We start from the raw sequence: 19965 nt of genomic DNA, 5'->3' as shown, positions 1-19965 counted from the left end.
CCTGAGGTCGGCCACAGAAGCGCCGCTACCCCTGAGGACGAAGCTGGAACGACTCGGAAAAGTCTGTCTCCCTTATCACACCCTTCAAAACGGAACACAGTAGCGCCTAACACTGCTGTTATTAGGTAGTAATAGGTGTGGCGGTGGTGCCGCCGGAGTCGAACCACAAAGGGTTCTACCACCTTTTTCCGGTTCGAGCTCCCTCTCTTGCCACGCGCAACCCCGCAAGCCCCATTTAGAACAGGCAGGGGATACCGTAGCCCTCTTCCTTCCTTAATAGGAACCAAATAAAGTACTGTAGTCCCGGTAAGTTTTAATGTTATTAATAAAATAAATAATCACCTCAAATTTTCTATAATGGTTATCGAATTTCGCTTACAAGTAAAAACTAATGACCTACTATTGTAGTACAGACCAATAGGTTCATACTTCACAATAAAATAACTACGTAATACATACATAGAATACGTCATAACTCATAACTTAACCATAAAGACCCATTTCCTTTGAAATAATAGAAAAGTAAGTTGTAGTGGTATTGAGTTGACGGATTGATGCGTTCTTACCATTACCATCGCTGACCGTCAGTTGGTGGCCTACCGTTGAAGTGATAACACGTGTAGTGCAGTGACAGTTTTGAAAAATAAAGGTAGGGGTTATTTTATTTTTTTAATAAATAAGTAATGTAAATATTGTTATTATATTTATGTATCATAACTTAGTAATTAATTAATTTGAATAGTTCCTACTTTTGAATTAAGTTTTGTTTTTAAAGTGAAACATCCAAGTTTTTATTTAGATATAACATAGAATAATATTAATGTATGGGATGTATAAAAAACTTTTAATTTAATTTAATAGAAGATAGATTCTAATAGACCAAATTTTAATAATAATGATTTAAAAATAAGGTATTTTTATAATAGACCTAACATTTTGTACAGAAAAATATTTAAAAATAATTGCTCTATCATAGTGTGTAGAGTTTGTTACAAATGATTTATTATTTTCTTAGAAAACTATATTATGAATACGAGTCACGTTTATTAATTGTCATTAAAATATTTAACTAAAAAGTTACCTACTTAGAAATAAGAATAGGAATGAATATATTTAATTTGTGGCATATGTATTTTATATGATAAAATGAAATCACATAACATCTTTGTTATTATTATATCAACGGAGAATTATAAACATTAAGAAGTTATTAATGATACTTAATGATTTTTGCAAATGTGCATTTAATGAGTTCTTGTAGTAAAGTAACTATTTATTCTTTAGTTACTGCTTAATTATGTACAGTGCTTTTTAATTATTTGTACATGTTTACTGGTGGTAAAACCCTCTATGGTTCAACTCCGGCAGCACCACCGCCACACCTATTTCTGCCTTACAACAGCAGTGTTAAGCGCTGCTGTGTTCTTGTTTGAAGCGTGGTAAGGGCGATATACTTTTCCGAGGCGTTCCAGCTTAGTCCTCAGGGGTAGCGGCGCGACGGTGGCCGACCTCCAGGTGGGAATCTAATCCTATCTGGTGTTGATTACATATCCAAGAGCGGCAGTAGCCACTTACCATCAGGTGGACTGCATGCTCGTCTGCTACTCATATATTATAAAAAACACATGTTAAAAGTGTTAGGTAATAGCTTAGATGAGAAAAATACATAGATTGGTCACTGCTAACAAGAAATTGTAAACAGTTTTGAGAAAGGAATTATTGCGTAAATAAAGTGTTGCCACGTCTCCGTTCTAAAATATCCCCAAAGTTGTTGAAATACTTATCTATTTATTACGTAAATTACGTAGTATTCGTTATTTATATTGAAATTTCTCTAAAAATGTTTTTTATTTGTCAAGGATTCAAACAATAAATCATAAAATCATCCTTTTGTGGATCCATTCAATTTCAAGGCGATGAAGTATCTTTCTATTTTACTTATCAAAGGGTAATAGCTACAATATATTCGCTATCGACGATACTTTCGCCGTGACCTATGTGTTGCGTCTTACTTTCTTTTTCTACGCCATCCAAGGAACGTATTTGATGTTATTATACTAGCGAATATACGTGACTTCGTCTTTTTAATATTAACTAGCAACCCGCCTGCGCTTCGCACAGACAGAATAGAATTAGTATCTATTTTTTATCGTAGTGAACCATCAGCTTTGAAGTAATGAAGGTGGTAGAACCCTTTGTGGTTCGATTCCGGCGGCACCACCGCCACACCTATTTCTACCTAATAACAGCAGTGTTAGGCGCTGCTGTGTTCCGGTTTGAAGGGTGTGGTAAGGGAGACAGACTTTTCCGAGGCGTTCCAGCTTAGTCCTCAGGGGTAGCGGCGCATCTGTGGCCGACCTTAGGTAGGAATATCTGATCCTATCTGGGATTAATTACAGATGTCCATGGGCGGCAGTAGCCACTTACCATCAGGTGGACTGCAAGCTCGTCTGCTACTCCTACATTATAAAAAAAAAGGTGGTAGAACCCTTTGTGGTTAGACTCTGTTGTAGTTAGGCATCAACGCCACACCTATTTCTGCCTCATAACAGCAGCATCGGTAGCGGCGCATTAGTGTCTGATCTCAAGTAGGAACATCTAATCCTATCTGGGGTTGATTGATGTACATGGGCGGGAGTTACCATCAGGTGGATTTTATGCTCTATATGATATTAGACTAAAATTATCGCGGAATTGAGACATTTTGTTATGTAACGGGTACTCACGATATGCGTTTTTAACACGTTTTTATTAGCTTGGATTGTATGTATGTTTGTATGTATGTAGGTATGTATGTATGTAACTACATATCATCTTTGAACGCGATTTCTATCCACTTTGAACGTTCAGTTCAATTCCAATTAAAGAATTATCAAAAACCGATGACAATATACGATTTTAATAATTTTGTACCATTGTCCTTATCAACATCCGCAGGATTAACGATTTTCGAAGCGAGATTGTTCGAGCGCCTTAGAGAACGTTCATCGCAAAGTTACTAGAATGCAAACAATTATTGCTTTTTAGTTCTGTTATAGCGTGTTTTTTAGTTTTGTAAACTATATTTTGTTGTGTTAATAAATAAATTAAACGCAATCTAATTAATTAAGGTCTAGATATAATTATAATTTTATTTTGCCTAAAAAGCCGCCTACAAATCTATAAAATAGATGGAATGTATTGCAATCGAAACAAATATAATTAGTTTAAGGATTACCTATAAGTCTACTTACATAGTATAGGGCCCACTCAACCCATTATTCATATTTAAGTGACATCATAGTGTTGCCAAGGCTACAAATTGTGTCAGAAAACATCTGCAAAGCAGGAAGCTACGTGATTTGTTTACTAAAGAAGTTAACTAGTATAGTGAACTTCGTAGTGAGTTCATATTGAACCTCCTAACCTAACGTAACTACGTTTGTACAGCCAATAAGTACGTTATAATCATCTTAACGGTTTAACCCTTCGTGGTTCGACTTCGGCGACATCACCGCCACACCTGTTTCTGCCTAATAACAGCAGTGTTAAGCGCTGCTGTGTTCTGGTTTGAAGGGAGACATACTTTTCCGAGACGTTCCAGCTTAGTTCTCAGAGGTAGCGGCGCATCTGTGACCGACCTCCTAAATTTTCATAATAATATACTTTTTTTTGTTTACGAGGTTCCCCCTCGTAAGCATGTGATATACAAATCGATAACAAAAGAAACCTATTTTTACGACAAATCGATTACAACTCAATATCGTATTGTATAGAATACTTAATATTTTGTTAACTGAATATTTATTTAAGTAATATCTTTTTAAATCATCTAAAGATTTAATAAAAAGGAGAAAAGAAAATAAATTATTTCGTAACTTAACGATTTCATCATTTTTAGAAGATTAAATAAAGCATCGCTCGTGCTATCGTAACCTGTATTTTTTTTCATCTTATCATTCACTAAGAAACAAAGTCCCGATTATTTTAGTGTTGTTATGATGAAAAGGGACAAATAAATAATTAATGATTGGTAATTCTAAGTTTCGATTATTATTATTATATTATTTAAAAGTTAATCGATTATGATTTCTTCCGAATGGATTGAAGCCGCAAGCTGTAGCCGGAAATGGACGTAAACTTCCAAATTACCCGACTGATATAACATTGCAACGACGCCCTATGATACTTTTCGGTGTATGATAAATTGGTTTCTGGACACATTAAACTGAATTTAAATGTGTAATACAATTTATAAATGTTATTAATTAGTCTTGTTTACAAATTATTGCGTTATGGTATATTTAGAACTATTTGACTTTCCAATTACGTTGTACGTTCACACAAAGTTAGTTCAAAACTTTAATGACATTAGGATGGCATATGTCAAAATGGGCCTATTAAATTGTGACGACTATAATGCAATTAACGCACTATTATTGGGTGGTGTCATATTCCGCTTGCATAGCTTATTTTATTACGTATAATATATCTTTAGTCTTAAGCAATTTACGTTGTTTTGTCATAGTTAATAGGTATTTTTAAGTGAATTCGTGGTTCGACTTTGGAGGCATCACCGCCTCGCCCGTTTCTGCCTAATTACAGTTAAGCGCTTCTGTATTCTAGTTTAAAGGGTATGGTAAGGGATACATATTTTTCAGAGGCTTTCCAACTCAATCCTCTGGGGTAGCAACACCTCTGTGACCGAACTTAGGTAGGACTCTAATTTAATCTGGGGTGGATTACAGGTGTCCATGAGCGGCAATAGCCATTTACCATCAGGCGGACAGCCCGTTTTCTACCTTTATATTAAAACTAACATAACATAAATCAATTATTTCGTCATAGTCGTAGAACAGTCTGATTTAACAAATACCAAACTTTACAGGGCAGCCATTTCAAGTTATTCACAAACGTCATTTTACTATGAGCGCATTTCAAATCCATCGCTATACAGACTTATTAATTTGATAACTAAAATACATATTTTTTTCTGTAATGCAGTAATAATATTTGGACAATATGTTATCCAAATGTCATAAAGTGAATCTCGTATTCTTATCAAATCCGTCTTTATTCTACGACTATGACGATTTATTTATCTTCATATAATTTCAGTAATTACAGGAGTTCCTTTCCCTATTCATCATCGTAACAATTAGAAACACATCGTTGGGTGGCCAGAAAGTATTTTGTTAATTGTACCTAATTATATTTATTTAAGAGAAAGCAAAATTACACGTTACCTGACTCGAGTCATACAAGCAATTTGTGATGGCGAAACTTCTACTTTAATACGCCTAATGATAATTGCCTACATGTAGAGTAAGATCAGAAAGTTTTCATTTTTTTAATGTCACAGCGGTTGAAGCACAAAATTTACTGAGCGAAATTAAGTAAAATTGACAGGAGTGATTAGAACTTGAAAAGTTTACAAAAAATAAAATAATTCATGGAATTGGTGGATTCATTTTGCCTTTTAATCGTCGTGTCTTCTGAAGTCTATGACTTTAAACATTTTTCAAGCATAAATGATGACTGACGAGATGTAATATAAATGTGCCCTCAATCTAATAAACAGCTATTTCTGCAAATAACAGCAGTGTTAAGCGCTGATGTATTCCGGTTTGAAGGGTGTGATAAGGGATAGTTAGCAAAGTTATCCAACTTAGTCCTTAGGCGTAGCAACGCATCCGTGTCCGATCTCTAATCTTATCTCGGGTTGATTACAAGTGTTTATGGACTGCACTTAACATCAGGTGGACTGCATGCTCGTTAGCTAATTCCACATTATAAAAATGTAGTCCTTTATAAGTTAGGTAGATATAGTCCTCGCCAAACTGCTACTCCGCTCTGAAGGTGTTACGAGCAGGTGTAATCATACATTTTGCTATGGCGACGCGATTCATTACTATATTCAGAGCAGACTAGCAGTTTTACGCAGACTATACCTACCTGCTGCTGCGTACCTAGGTACATAAACAAACTAGGTACAAAATACAGCAAATACTTTTTACATGTGTCTATTCTTTTATTTCTCAGAATTCCTGCAACATCTTAACCTCAATTTGAACCCCGTTTTGACTTTGTTTACCAAAAAGTAACTTTTTGCCAGTTCAAGCACAATTTGGCGTTTCCAAGAATTACTTACCCATCAATATTTTACCTGCACTGTATGACAGAGTTATATAATGAATCTTTCGTTGAAGAAACATTCGTTAATATAAAAACATTGTTCATGGACCTGAGTTAATATAACCTTACTCATTTATGAGTATGTAACTCTAGTAAAAACCATAGATTGGTCATACCCGATCGAACAATGGCACATAAAACTAGTTGTAGGTACATATATCATTGATCTTACTTAATACAATTCACTGATGCACAAAGCATCTAGAAGCAGTAGGTTTCATAAATAACATTTTTCATGACTAATGGACGTTTTTTTTTAATATTAATCCCTTGGTACTAAATAGGAGTCGAAATTTTAAATAATAAATGTTATAATTATATTTTAAATAAAATGAAATGTCTATCAGACACTCAATTAAAGCTGTAATTAAAATTGTTAATCTTTTCGGTAGAGGTAGGTACGCATAGATTTTGACTTCTCGTACAATACCTAAGCGTTGGTACAACCCTGTGGTTATATACCGGAGATACCACCACTATCCCTATTTCTACCTAATAACAGCAGCGTTAAACGTTAAACGCTGCTGTTTCGGAAGGATGAAGGATGTGTAACATACTTTTTTAACGAGGAGGAAACCTTCAAAAGGTACCCGATGCCGTGCGAGCGACACGGGGTTATGTGGGATTATTACCACACTTAAACCCCCCCGGGTGGCTGTCCTCGGCGCTGCGTAGAGGACTCCGGGATCTCCAAAGGAACGCAACCGGAGTCCTCTTAGCGCGTTGGCCCGTCGGACTCTACCCAGATGAGCATAACGCTCGCCACACCGTTTAGGTATGACGTTATGCGACCACACATACAGCCGTCCTTCCCGGGATCGCTGGCCGGGAGGTTCAAGCCCCACTCTTGCCGACCGCATCCACGGAAGCCCCTCTTAGTGGCCTCTTACGCCAGGCAGGAGATACCATAGTCCTATTCTGCTCTCGGAACCACAGGGACGAAGAGAGACATACCTGAGGTGATCCAACTTAGTCCGCAGGGATAGTAGGTAACACATCTATGGCCGACAGGGATCTAATCTTATCAGGTTGACAGGTTCAACTATAAACAATGTCAATGGGCAGCAGAGACCAATTTCCATCAAAACGACTGCATACTCGTTTGTTACTTAAATGTAAAATACGCTTTCTACACTCATACCAATTTGATAATGCTCGTTGTGTTCAAACACCCAGATGACCTAGATCTCGAAAAAAAATCTCAACGTGTTACCGGACATCGAACCCGAAACCCTCTATATGACCATTGATGACCGCAACGTCACGAGACAGATTGTTTTGTTGTTGTTGTTACCCCGGCGCCAGACATAAACAAATATTTGAACAAAGACTTTGCTCACACATTTGAACACTTATTGTTTAAATTTTTCAACCTGTCACTCATGTCATGGTCCCCTAGTGATTAGATTTTGCGCATGTGGCTCCGCACATATTTGAAGTTTGAACCCTTTGATGTGCGATCGAAAAACTGACACCAAATGACAAAGTGCAAATATTTGAACCAAGCTTTGAACAAATAGTCAAATACCCGTTCTTCACTGTGTTCAAACAAGTGTTCAAATATGTGTTCAAATGTTTGTGCTATGTCTGGCACGGGCCTTAATTACGATTTATAGTTATAATGCTCATAATGTAGTAGTTTTCTGTGAATTCCATTATAATATGGTACTTAGGTAACTTCATCTAAGTAAGCAATTTAATGGGAAAACCCGGCAAGCTTAATGACTGTAATTTAGTTTTGTCCGAATCTTTGCTGGTTAAAGACCTCCATTTAGAACTGTGTTTATTCCGGATCCAAATTGTGAGTTAATTAAAATATTTTTATTAAAAAAGTCGAATTTCAATACTTATCTATGATTTCAATAAGTACTTTCAATTTGTGTAAGTAGGTAGGGGAATTAGGGGTTTTCATTTATTTGTTTAACATTTTTTACACCAAAGTAACTGAATTTCTGGCCATTTTTTATAATAAATAGCTACTGCCGTTCATGGACATTTGTAATAAGCTCCAAATAGTAACAGATTCTGAGGTCACAGATGTGTAGGGACCTTGCGGTCTAAGCTGAAACGCCTCGGTAAAGCATATCTCCCTTACAACACCCTTCAATCCAGAACACAGCAGCACTTAACACTGCTGTTATTAAGTAGAAATAGGTGTGGCGGTTGTGCCACCGGAGTCGAACCAAAAAGGGTTTTACCATCTTCAAAGGATGAGACATACATAGGTATAGTCCGCGTAAAACTGCTAGTCCGCTCTGAATATAGACATGAATCGCGTCGCCATAACAAATTGTATTGTAACATCTGCTCGCAACAACTTCAGAGCGGACTAGCAGTTTGGCGCGGACTACACCCTCGAAAATCATAGGATTATTGGTAACAATTTGTGGTATAATTAACATAATATTTGTCAATTGTAGTATAAAGTACCTACCTTGGTAAATTTACATACCATTTTTTAACCGACTTCAAAAAGGAGGTGGTTATCAATTCGGCCGGTATCTTTTTTTTTATGTATGTACACGAATTACTCCGCCGTTAGTGGACCGATTTTAATAATTCTACTACAAAGTAAAAAATAATTGAAATAAATGTTGGCTTAGTACATATTTCTGAAGTCGGCGCTCATATTAGACACGCTGTTTACATCGGTATCCAACTAAATATATTGAGCGCCGACTTCAGAAATATGTACTAAACCAACATTTATTTCAATTATTTTTTACTTTGTAGTGACATAGAAGTCGGTTGTATTTTTTGTTAAAAATTTTTTTACCAAACAGATTTCCCAATAAGCTATTGTTCATTGTATCTTAGGAACGGAATTGATTAACACGCTTAATTTGGTCAGTGGGACATCAACCTTTATTGTTTTAAGCATAGATTAGTAAAGATACTTCGCCGCCTTGAAATTGAATGAAGCTACAAACGGCTTAACTATTAGTAAGTTCTTTTTTTGAATTCTTGAAAAATAAAAACATTTTTAAAGAAAATTTACGAATAAATAACGAATACTGCGTAATTTACATAATAAATAAATAAATAATTATTTCAAATATTTTAGGGACATTTTAGCACGGAGACGTGGCAAAACGTTTTTACGCAACTATTTCAATTCTCAAAACTGGGTACATTTTCTTGTTAGGAGTGAGTAATCTTTACTAATCTATGTTTTAAGTAGTTACTTTTCATTAAGAAATGTTTAGAAGTTTAAAAATAAACATTAGTAAAACTGCCACAAAAATACTTATTTCTGACTTAATTCAGCTGCCGAGATGGTTCTTGTAAACCAGTGTAAAGGTATATCTCCAACGAAAGGCTTAAATCCATCCAGTTATTAGTATTCAATCACAAGACCTCCATACAATAAATATACTAGTGGTACCCGCGGCTTCGCCCGCATTTAAAGATATAATATGACATACATAAAACAGAAAATTCGTACCTTCATTGGAATGACAGTGGTGCCATCTGTCGGTCTTACCAACCCCCAAACCTTCGTGGGCTCTTGGACAACAACTGCAAAAGATCATCACTTGATCAAATGCATAGTGTCCGATTTTATAAAATGTATATAGACAAATATTCAGTTTTATATAAATAGATAGATGATCGACTAACATGGATAAGTAAAGTAACTGTAGATAAATTATGAAAAAATCGAATTTCGATCTTCTGGGTTGAAAGATCGATTCACTGAATCGATCCATTACTGGAGATCGATTAAAATAATCGATTTTTGCTTCAAAAGATCGATTAATCGATCTCAGATCGCCACCCCATCCGTAGTTCCCGTGGGATTTCCGGGATAAAAACTACCCTATGTCCTTTCTCGGGTCTCAGACTATCTTTGTACAAAATTCCATTCAAATCGGTTCAGTGGTTTAGCCGTGAAGAAGAGACAGACAGACAGAGTTACTTCCACATTTATAATATTAGTAAGGATTAGTAAGGAAGTAAGGATTTGCTGACGGATTCATAATTTGTTTGATCCTGATAACCTTTTTTTTCGCTATCCTCGAAAAAAGATCGAAGACAGAATCGATTCTTAGGGCCTCGATTTTTTTGCGAATCGATTTTTTGCACTTCGATTCGAATCGATTCAAAAATCGATCTTTTTCGGAAAGAATTGCCACCCCATTATATTATAATCCCAATAAATCTATAGTAACAAATATAATGTTGCAACCGTCTCCGATTGCAAGAATTGATATTTTTAAAGTCATGGTTATTTAGAGTATGCCAAAAGACCCACAAACGTAGGTAGGATCCATTACTGGAGACCGATTAAAAAAAACGACTTTAAAAAAAGATCGATTCTCTGATTAATAGATCTAAGATCGCTATCTGGGATAAAAACTATCCTATGTCCATTCTAGGGTCTCAGACTAACTTTGTACAGAATTTCATTAAAATCGGTTCAGTGGTTTAGGCGTGAAGAAGAGACATACAGACAGACAGAGTTACTTTCGCATTTATAATATTAATAAGGATATCGATTAAAATAATCGACTTTTTGGTACAAAAGATCTATTCTCCGATTAATCGATCTTAGATCGCCATCCCTAGTTCCCGTGGGATTTCCGGGATAAAAACTATCCTATGTCCGTTCTCGGGTCTCAGACTATCTTTGTACAAAATTTCATTAAAATCGGTTCAGTGGTTTAGGCGTGAAGAAAAGACAACCAGACAGACAGACAGACAGACAGAGTTACTTTCGGATTTATAATATTAGTAAGGATTTCATGTTCGTCGTTCGCCTTTTCCCGCCATTATTTCCTTTTTTTCTTTTTTATTACGCATACATATGACATACAGCCAAATAAATATATATGGCCAGAGTAAACTTTTGAATGAAAAGTTTTAAACAGTTTCTTATAAATTTTAACAATGTTTTTTCGTGTACCTTACTATAAAATAATGCAATAAAATAAATAAAACCTAAAAATAAATAGAACTTTTTACCACATTGAAGGTGGTAGAACCTTTTATGGTTCGACTCCGGCGGCACCACCGCCACACCTATTTCTACCTAATAACAGCAGTGTTAAGCGCTGCTGTGTTCCGGTTTGAAGGGTGTGGTAAGGGAGACATACTTTTCCGAGGCGTTCCAGCTTAGTCCTCAGGGGTAGCGGCGCATCTGTGGCCGACCTTAGGTAGGAATATCTAATCCTATCTGGGGTTGATTACAGATGTCCATGGGCGGCAGTAGCCACTTACCATCAGGTGGACTGCATGCTCGTCTGCTACCCTTATATTATAAAAAAAAAAAAAAAAAAAACATTTACATGCTATAGGTATTACTACCCTGCAGTCTTCCACTGTAGTACGAGTAGTTCCAAAGTACAGTGCCTTACGATATCCTCAAAAAAATCTCCAAAATCCCCAAAATTAAATTTGTTAAGATACTGTGTGATTTTTAATATGTTTAGGTGAACTAACAATTACACCTGGGATTAATCAATAATCAGGTAAAACCACCTTCTAAAAACAGAAAAATCGTAATCTTCATCAAATATTTAAAAAAATAAGGAAAATCTTGTAAATAACATTTTAAAAATATTATGAACCGAGCAATATCAAAGTTTATAGAGCCGTATTTTTATTTTTATGTTTAGGTAAAAAGTTTTGAAAGAAAAACATCTTACCTGGGGTGTTGTCTGAACTTAGCTATCACCATGAAAGGGTGTCCTCAAATTAGCGCCGATTGTATTTTGTTATTTATTCCATGTTATTACTAACCTAAAAGGTTTACCTATGTGCGCTCAAGGTCGTCTTTATACTAACCTACCTCAATTATTGTATTAATTTTTTGTCAAACAAAATACTTTATGGTGATTAAAGAAATTCTCTTGGAAAAACACCAACAACTAACTCTATTAAACTTCAATTTACGTTAAAATTCAAGTTAGCTAGAAAAGTTTTGTTATCTTAGCCTAATCTAGATTAGGTAGTGTTGAAAAGTTTAAATGTATAATCAAAGCATCCTATCCTTGTTTTCAGACATGATTGTAGCCGAAGCGTGGAAAGCCGACTACCTGTACTGGGTGTTCCCTCTCCTCATAATCCTCGGTTTCCTAGCCATTCTTGGTCTCATCGGAATATTCTTTATTATCCACTTATACGCTCGGTTCACTTGCGGGACATATAGAGAAAAGACCAGAATGGATGGAAAGACCGTGATTGTAACTGGATGTACCAGTGGCATTGGGAAGGAGACGGCCAGGGAGTTGGCGAAACGAGGTGCAAGAGTCATCATGGCTTGCCGGAATGTGGACGCGGCGGAGAAGGTTAAAGGTAATACTGATTTTTACCCATAATCTACAATTAATAATAAGTGACGTTTTCTACACTCGTTATATGTAACTAGGATTTTTATCTGTGTCTTGACTGCCATGGCCACAGTACACGAATAATCAAACACCGAGACCGAAACAGAAAAATAAATCATCATCATCATTATCATCAACCGATTATTGTCCCACTGCTGGGCACGGGTCTCTTCTCAGAATGAGAAGGATTAGGCCGTAGTCCACCGCGCTGGCCAAGTGCGAATTGGTAGACTTCACATACCTTTGAAAACATTTTTTTATATTTCTCAGGTATGCGGGTTTCCTCACGATGTTTTCCTTCACCGTTTAGGCAAGTGATAATTAATTTCTAATACGCACATAACTTTGAAAGATCAGAGGTGCGTGCCTGGGATTTGAACCTCGGACCCCTCGATCAAGAGGCCAAGTTTCTTAACCACTAGGCTATCACTGCCTATTTATAAAAAATAAATACATGATTTAAACATCTGTCCGGCTAGGGTCGAACCTGCAACCCTCTTTGCGTCACACCGACAGTGTGAACGCTCCACCACGCGGGTCTTCTGCTACACACAAACATAAATACATACCCTTGAAACATACAAAGATGATTACGTAAACACCCAGAATTAGAATGAACATTTGATACATCATTTCGCCATTACATACATTTTCGCCTACATAAGGAAACTACTGTGCAGTACATACTTGTAAATAATTTTAGAAGCATTTAATTGCACATTAGTTTCCGGCAAACCGGCTTATGTTATGCGTGGTCTTTTAACGAGTCTTCATTTCATTGAGTAGTTTATAATTATTGATCATTGCACTTTAAATCTTTGCAGATGAAATCATCGACGGCACAAAGAACACGAAAGTCCTGGTGAAGAAACTAGATCTCTGCTCTTTCGCGTCCATCAGAGCATTCGCCGACGACATCAACAAAACGGAGCAAACCTTGGACGTGCTAATCCACAACGCTGGATACGCGCAATCCTTCAAGAAAAACAAGTCTGAAGATGACATCGAGATGACAATGGCTACAAATCATTACGGACCGTTTCTCTTAACCCATCTGCTAATAGACTTACTCAAGAAAAGCGCCCCGTCAAGAATCGTAATCGTTGCATCTTCGTTGTACAGATTAGCATCATTCAATTTGGATAACCCAAATCCTCTGACCACCATGCCTGGATATTTATACTACGCGTCAAAGGAAGCTAATATCCTCTTCACCAAGGAATTGGCACGCCGTTTAGAAGGTACAGGAGTTACTGCGAACTGCTTACACCCTGGATTAATCGACACAAGAATATGGAGTTCGGTGCCCGCGCCTTTCAGCTGGTGTTTGACTGTGATCAACAAATGTTTCTTCAAGACCGCGGTTCAAGGCTGTCAAACATCTGTCATGTTGGCCGTTGATGAGAAACTGGCGAAAACTTCTGGCAAATACTTCTCCGACTGCCAAGAAAGTTCAGTTTCCCGGGCAGCGAGTGACATGAACAAAGCTAAGAAACTTTGGGAGATATCCGAGAAAATGGTGAAAATGCAGGACACTGACTCGAGAATCTAAGATTTTGTTTGATTGTTGACGAGTTTTTTATTTATTTCTATTGTAATTTAAATATTGTTTTGTAACGTGTACAAGATTTGAATTCGTTATGTAACTAGTATAGTAAGAAAAGTATTACAATTGACAATTTGTAAGTACAAAATAAATACATTTTATTTAATATTAATGCTTACCGAGGTGATGACTAAAAACGTCCGCCATTTTTTCTTTTAATACATTATATTCTTTTAATACATAATATTATATCAAGATTATTTTTTTCTATGTTGCTCTTACACAAGTAATATTTAAGTAGCTTACATCTTTATTCCTGCGATAATTTTAAGTACAAATTAATATAATCAATATGTAAAAGTATTTATATCACGGCGTGCGTAAATTGACGTTTTACGCACGCTTCGCGTGCGCAAAACCCCCATTTCCGACCCCGTAATATAAAATTTTATACAACACGCGGACGAAAAATGTTTTTCTGACTCGTGTGATTGCAGTCCTCGCCTGCGGCTCGGCCTGCAAACTCACACTTGTCAGAAAAAAATTTTTCGTCCTCGTATTGTAATGTACTATTTATGGTTAAGCAAATTTATGAAATAAAAACACTGCATTTATACTTTGTGGTTTATTTTTAAACCTAAATTAAAACATATTTACAAGAAAAACTGAAGACAGATTAATTATAAAAAGTTATTTAGTCTTTTAGACAAGGAGAAAACATGTAAATATTGAAATTATTAGAATCCTGTAATATTTAGAAGTAGGAATTAGGATAAAGCGTTTTACTTTAAGTTACGTTAGACTGTCAATACTATTGTGCAATATTTTGCATATAAAATATTGATGAGTTTTTTAATTATTTAATATTGTAGGTAGCATTTTTGAAACAGACAATAAAGATATTAAAAATAGATATTTGGTTACATGATTAATACAATAAGGCACTGAATATAGTTGTTTAATTATATGTAGTTTTAAAATATTACACTGCAGATTTTTCTGTTAATTACAACACATGATATTATAAAGAGGAAAACTTTGTTTGTTTGTTTGATTGTAATGAATAGGCTCAAAAACTACTGGACCGATTTTAAAAATTCTTTCACCATTCAAAAGCTACATTATCCATTAGTAACATAGGCTATATTTTATATGAAATATATTTGATAAATAGATTTTGAGGTGGTACAAAGTTTGCCGGGTCAGCTAGTCTAAGATAGGAATTATGTACTCTAAAATTTTCTTTTAGTTTATTACACGCATCATCTAAGATGCATACAGGAGTTATGCTTCTATTTCCTTTTTAAACAGAAGTAGCAAATGAACATGCAGTCAACCTGGTGGTAAGTGGTCACTTACAATCATAGTGACCAATATACATTTGTGACCAACTCCATATCGCGGTGTAAGAGTTAGATGAACATATCTCAAATATCACAAAAAAAAAACAAATTTGTTTTTTTTTCACAAACCGGTCCACAACGCCGACAACGACATAATGCTATATTCTACATTTCACAGGTTCCAAAAAAAACATAATAACCACTTTCGATTGAACCAGAATAACGTATTATGTCTACTGTTAAATTAGTTTTATTTATCATGTTATCTGTTAGACCTATAAGAACTTTTTGCATAATATAATATAGAATATTGTTCGTTCACGATATTATAATTATGAACTATTTCAACATAAAAGTTCTTACGTTGCGATTTTCACACTATTTTTGCTCTGCTGTAAAGTTGACAAAATGTAGATACATTCATCTGACTCTTACACCGCGATATAAAACAGAGGTTCTACCAGAAACCGATCACAGATGTGTCACCACTCTGGAGGAGTAAGATGGTCGCTGCATCTGAGTTTGTTATTATTGTAAAAATTCATATTGAAAATCAGATAATACTAAACTTAAAGGTAATATAATTAATGTGAATTAACTGGCAAAATTCTATATAATTAAAGCATATTTTACTTTTAGCCTACAACTTAAAAGTTAATTGTAAATATGAAATCAGTCTATTAAATCGAATTGGTCTAAAAATGTCTGGTCCACACCCAGAGCTGTGCCGAGACTCTGTCTTGGTTTCTTAACCTCTACTTTATCCAAATCGATGCAAATCTGATCCAAATAATCCGTATTACTCGCATTAGATTTAATCGACATAGTATTACAACTTGGACTTAGTAGATCGGGTAAGAGAATTCTATTTGCTGTGAAAACATCAAAATTAACTCCCCTTGCAATCTCCTTTTCTTCGACAATTGTTTTAAATTCCGCTGTGTCTTCTTTTTCCGATAAAACGTTCGCTCTGACCTTCTTAAATCTATTGATAATCTTCTCTAAAGAACTAGTTTTTCTTATCAATTGTGTATTTGTTTTCGGAGTCTCATTTCTTACTTCTAGCTTCTCTGAGCGTTCCAAGCTGTTCCTAGGCTCTTCTAGAATGGGAGATACGATGCTGTTAATACCCATTTCTTTATCTAAATCCAATTCTTCTTTTAATATGTGATTTATTCTGCTTTCTGCATCAGACGGTATAGTTATAACCGGCATACTTGAGTCCGAGACCTTTCTGGAACTTTCCACATTAGCATGGTCTTGTGGCGTACTGTAATTACTTTCTCGATGTAGCGTTGCTATGCCAGAAATCTCTAGCATTGACGACGGGCTGTCTTCCTGCATTATCGACAGTTTCCGACCTTTACCTTTAGTAAAACACCTTTTCTCTCGATTCTCAAACAAGTTAGGTGAGGAATAACTCCTGAAAAGACCATTCTCACTGGAGGTGTTTGATTCGTTAAACAAACCGCCCTTCTTAATATTAATGTTAGGTCTTTCTGTGCTATACTTATACTTTTTGGAGCTACTACTTTTCTTGGTGGAAAGCAGTCTTAATATCTGATGTTTTGTGAAGCCTGATGAGCATTCAGCAATCGTCTCATTGCCTCTGTTGACGTGTGATATGATGGACATGTTGTGGTTATCCTCACATGAGGTTTGTCTATCGTATGCACTAATACGACAAGATATTATACTCTTCAAGAAGTCATCTCTGGGTGCATGATGGAAAGGTGTTATCAGCGACTTTGGTTGTGGTTTAGCAAAATAAATACCACTATTTTTCCGTCGTAAGTTAAATTGGTATTTTGTTAAATTGAATGGTGTGAAAGTATCGAATAGAACTTGCGTTGAATCCTTTGTGGCCTTCAGGTTTGAGAGGTTGGGTAGAGGTGGTATTTCTGGCAAATCCTTCATGGAGATTGAACTACTGTATAGTACAGTGCTCGGCTGAAAATTAAAAGTTGTATATTTAATTATTACATAAGACTTTTTACATTTACAAAAAACAATCCACCTTTTATCTGAATTATATTAATACTAAAAGCAAGTATTTTTTAGCTAATTTCCTTATAAGTTTCTACTTAATTCTCAGGGATAGCAACATAGGTCATCATTACTTTACATAAAGTGGATGTGGAAGCAACTGCTACCCATGGACTCCGTAATCAACTCTAGACAAGAGTTCTGCCTGAGGTTGGTCACAGATGTATTTCTACCCCTGAGTAACATATGGGAACATCTCAGATTAATACGAGGAAATAGGCCTTGCAACACCTTTCAAATGAGAATACAGCATGTTAACACTGCTGTTGACTCTAAAATCAAATCAAAGGATTCTACTAGTTCCTTTTCACTATACCATGAACATTTACATAACCATAGTAAAATAATACTCACTTGCAACTTAGCTTCAGCGTTTAATACTCGTTCGATTAAAATCCGCATAGCCGACACAATTTCCGAGTAATTCCGTCTCCCACCTTCCAAGTACTCATTGAAGGTATAAATCTCATTCCCGATTTCATTGTGTTTCAGTATATAACATATTGATATAACAAAAGCTCGGATAAGATTCGGGAAATTTAAATGTCCATCTTTCACCAGATTTCTTAAGACATACTTCTGTTGGCTACTAACATGATTTTCGAGATCTTTTGTACAAATTTCGTCGTTTTTATGATTATACTCAACAGTGTACGTACTGCGGTCACTTTCTCCTGTATTTTTGGCTATTAACGCCTTCGAGGTTTCGTAAACCGCCTGACATGATTGTGATAATGATGACACTTTATCGTCCCATACTTTTTCCATACTATCCATAGTAGTATCTACCTCAGCTAACCATGTATCGAAAAATTTTGATTGTTCATCAATATTTTTTATTTTCAACAACTCTGTTTTCGATTCTGTATCGATGCTATGATTTTTTATAAAATCATCGACTAAATTATTTATGTAGTTCTGTGCATTTGTGGTTGATAACTTGGTCTCCATCTCGGTAATCTTTTTTCGAAATAGCCCAGCTATTTTCTCCATTGCCTCTCTCTTGTACAAATGATTTGAAAACTTACTGAGCATTCCTTGAGTTTCCTTTTCGATGCCTTCCATAAAACCGTCTTTTTGCAGCGATTTGTACTTTTCAGTCATTTCTTTATATAATTTCTTTTGGTTTTCTTTCTCCATTTTTGTCAAGAGCATTCTATTTACCGCCAATTGTGAAAGTTGGAAAATCAATAAAGTTACTTTGTAGCACCCCGGGTTGACTAAATACGAGGACATGACAGGGCTTAGCAGCCCTTTGCCGCTATAATCACTGATGAAGCTCGCAAGTTCACTTCTATACGCCCTTTCCGCTTTCGTATCATATAAGGGCCATGTTAACGACGCACTAACATTTACGTCGATTATTGATAGCAAATAGTACGAAAGATGATTGAACAAGTTCTGTGTTGGCTTCTCCAATGCATTTTCTTTGAAAATCAGTCGTGATAACTCCGCAGAGGTCGGCTGAAGCTTGCTCAAGATACCAACATTTAATATCGTTTCCTTTTTCAAAGACACCACAAGGTCCCTTTGCATCACAATCGTAGCCATGATTAGCCTTTTAATTAACACATTTTATTAACTAATAATTCACTTGTCAACTCAAAAACTGAATGTAATGAAAATAAATAAATTCTTAACAGACACCCATTAGCGAACCCAAGCCTTCACTTTCAGTATTTATTTGAAAAAATTTAAAAGTTGTCAAAAGCGTCCGTTATGTTTACAGATGCCACAGATTATACAAAACATGAGGGATGCTCTAAGATCGATTAATGGAGGAATCGATTTTTTAAACTAACAAAACACGGATCGATTCAGTGAATCGATCTTTCATCCAAGAAAGTCGAATGTGGATCTTTTCGAATATGGTTGAATGTGTTGTAGACATTTCTTTACTGATGGATAGGTATTTCAGTGCTTGTTTGGTCCTGATAACCTTTTTTTTCGCTATCTTCGTCCCCTATCAGCTGAAAAGATCGAAGATCGATTTTTCGGTGAATTGATTCTTTGGGACTCGATTTTTTTGTGAATCGATTTATTACATTTCGTAATCTATTTAAGAATCTATCTTTTTCGGAAATAATGGCCATCCCTACAAAACATTCTGATCGGAAAATTGAAAGGGAACATTGTTTCAAATGTATTTGCCTTTTATTAGGCAAAGTCATAAATTAGTCATACTTATCTAAGGGCAAAGTATATCACATTAAATAAAAGGTTTCTTTATCCTATAATTTAACACTAAATTCCTGTAAATATTCTATTACATACGTTGTAAAGTTTTTGGTAGTTAAAATAATGAAGTTACTTTTATTTCTGCACGACAGAATGTTAACGTTCCGATTAATGTAACAAACGAAATAAACGATACGTTGCGATTTAATATTATTTTGCCAATGTATGCTACATTATATAAATCGAAATATAATTCTTAGATTTAATTATCAATCATTTACCATTTTATATTGTAAAAAAATATTTTATAAAATAAATTATGTCAAATTTGATTTTTATTAAACTC

At 35.4% G+C, this 19965-nt stretch overlaps 2 protein-coding genes across 2 annotated transcripts; one reads left to right on the top strand and one right to left on the bottom strand.

Annotated features, from left to right (window-relative positions):
• The first annotated feature begins 495 nt into the window (after window positions 1-495).
• Window positions 496-14401, top strand: LOC140745853 (retinol dehydrogenase 14). Its single transcript, XM_073077785.1, has 3 exons — window positions 496-649; window positions 12178-12471; window positions 13331-14401. Exons 2-3 carry the CDS (start codon window positions 12180-12182, stop codon window positions 14056-14058), a joined length of 1020 nt encoding a protein of 339 aa, XP_072933886.1. The 5' UTR covers window positions 496-649; window positions 12178-12179; the 3' UTR covers window positions 14059-14401.
• A 672-nt stretch (window positions 14402-15073) lies between these two features.
• On the bottom strand, window positions 15074-19156 carry LOC140745765 (uncharacterized). The gene is made up of 2 exons (XM_073077661.1): window positions 17796-19156; window positions 15074-17345 (listed from the first exon to the last, which is right to left on the bottom strand). The coding sequence occupies exons 1-2, from the start codon at window positions 18990-18992 to the stop codon at window positions 16068-16070; spliced, it is 2475 nt and encodes an 824-aa protein (XP_072933762.1). The 5' UTR covers window positions 18993-19156; the 3' UTR covers window positions 15074-16067.
• Between the last annotated feature and the right edge of the window lie 809 nt (window positions 19157-19965).

Source organism: Epargyreus clarus, unplaced genomic scaffold, assembly GCF_041222505.1.
Source record: "Epargyreus clarus isolate Ecla_fem2 unplaced genomic scaffold, WU_Ecla_fem_2.2 ptg000002l, whole genome shotgun sequence".
In the NCBI taxonomy this organism is placed as follows: Eukaryota; Metazoa; Arthropoda; class Insecta; order Lepidoptera; family Hesperiidae; genus Epargyreus; species Epargyreus clarus.
The sequence above is the reverse complement of the archived record's forward strand: the minus strand, read 5'-3'. Positions and strand labels throughout refer to the sequence as shown.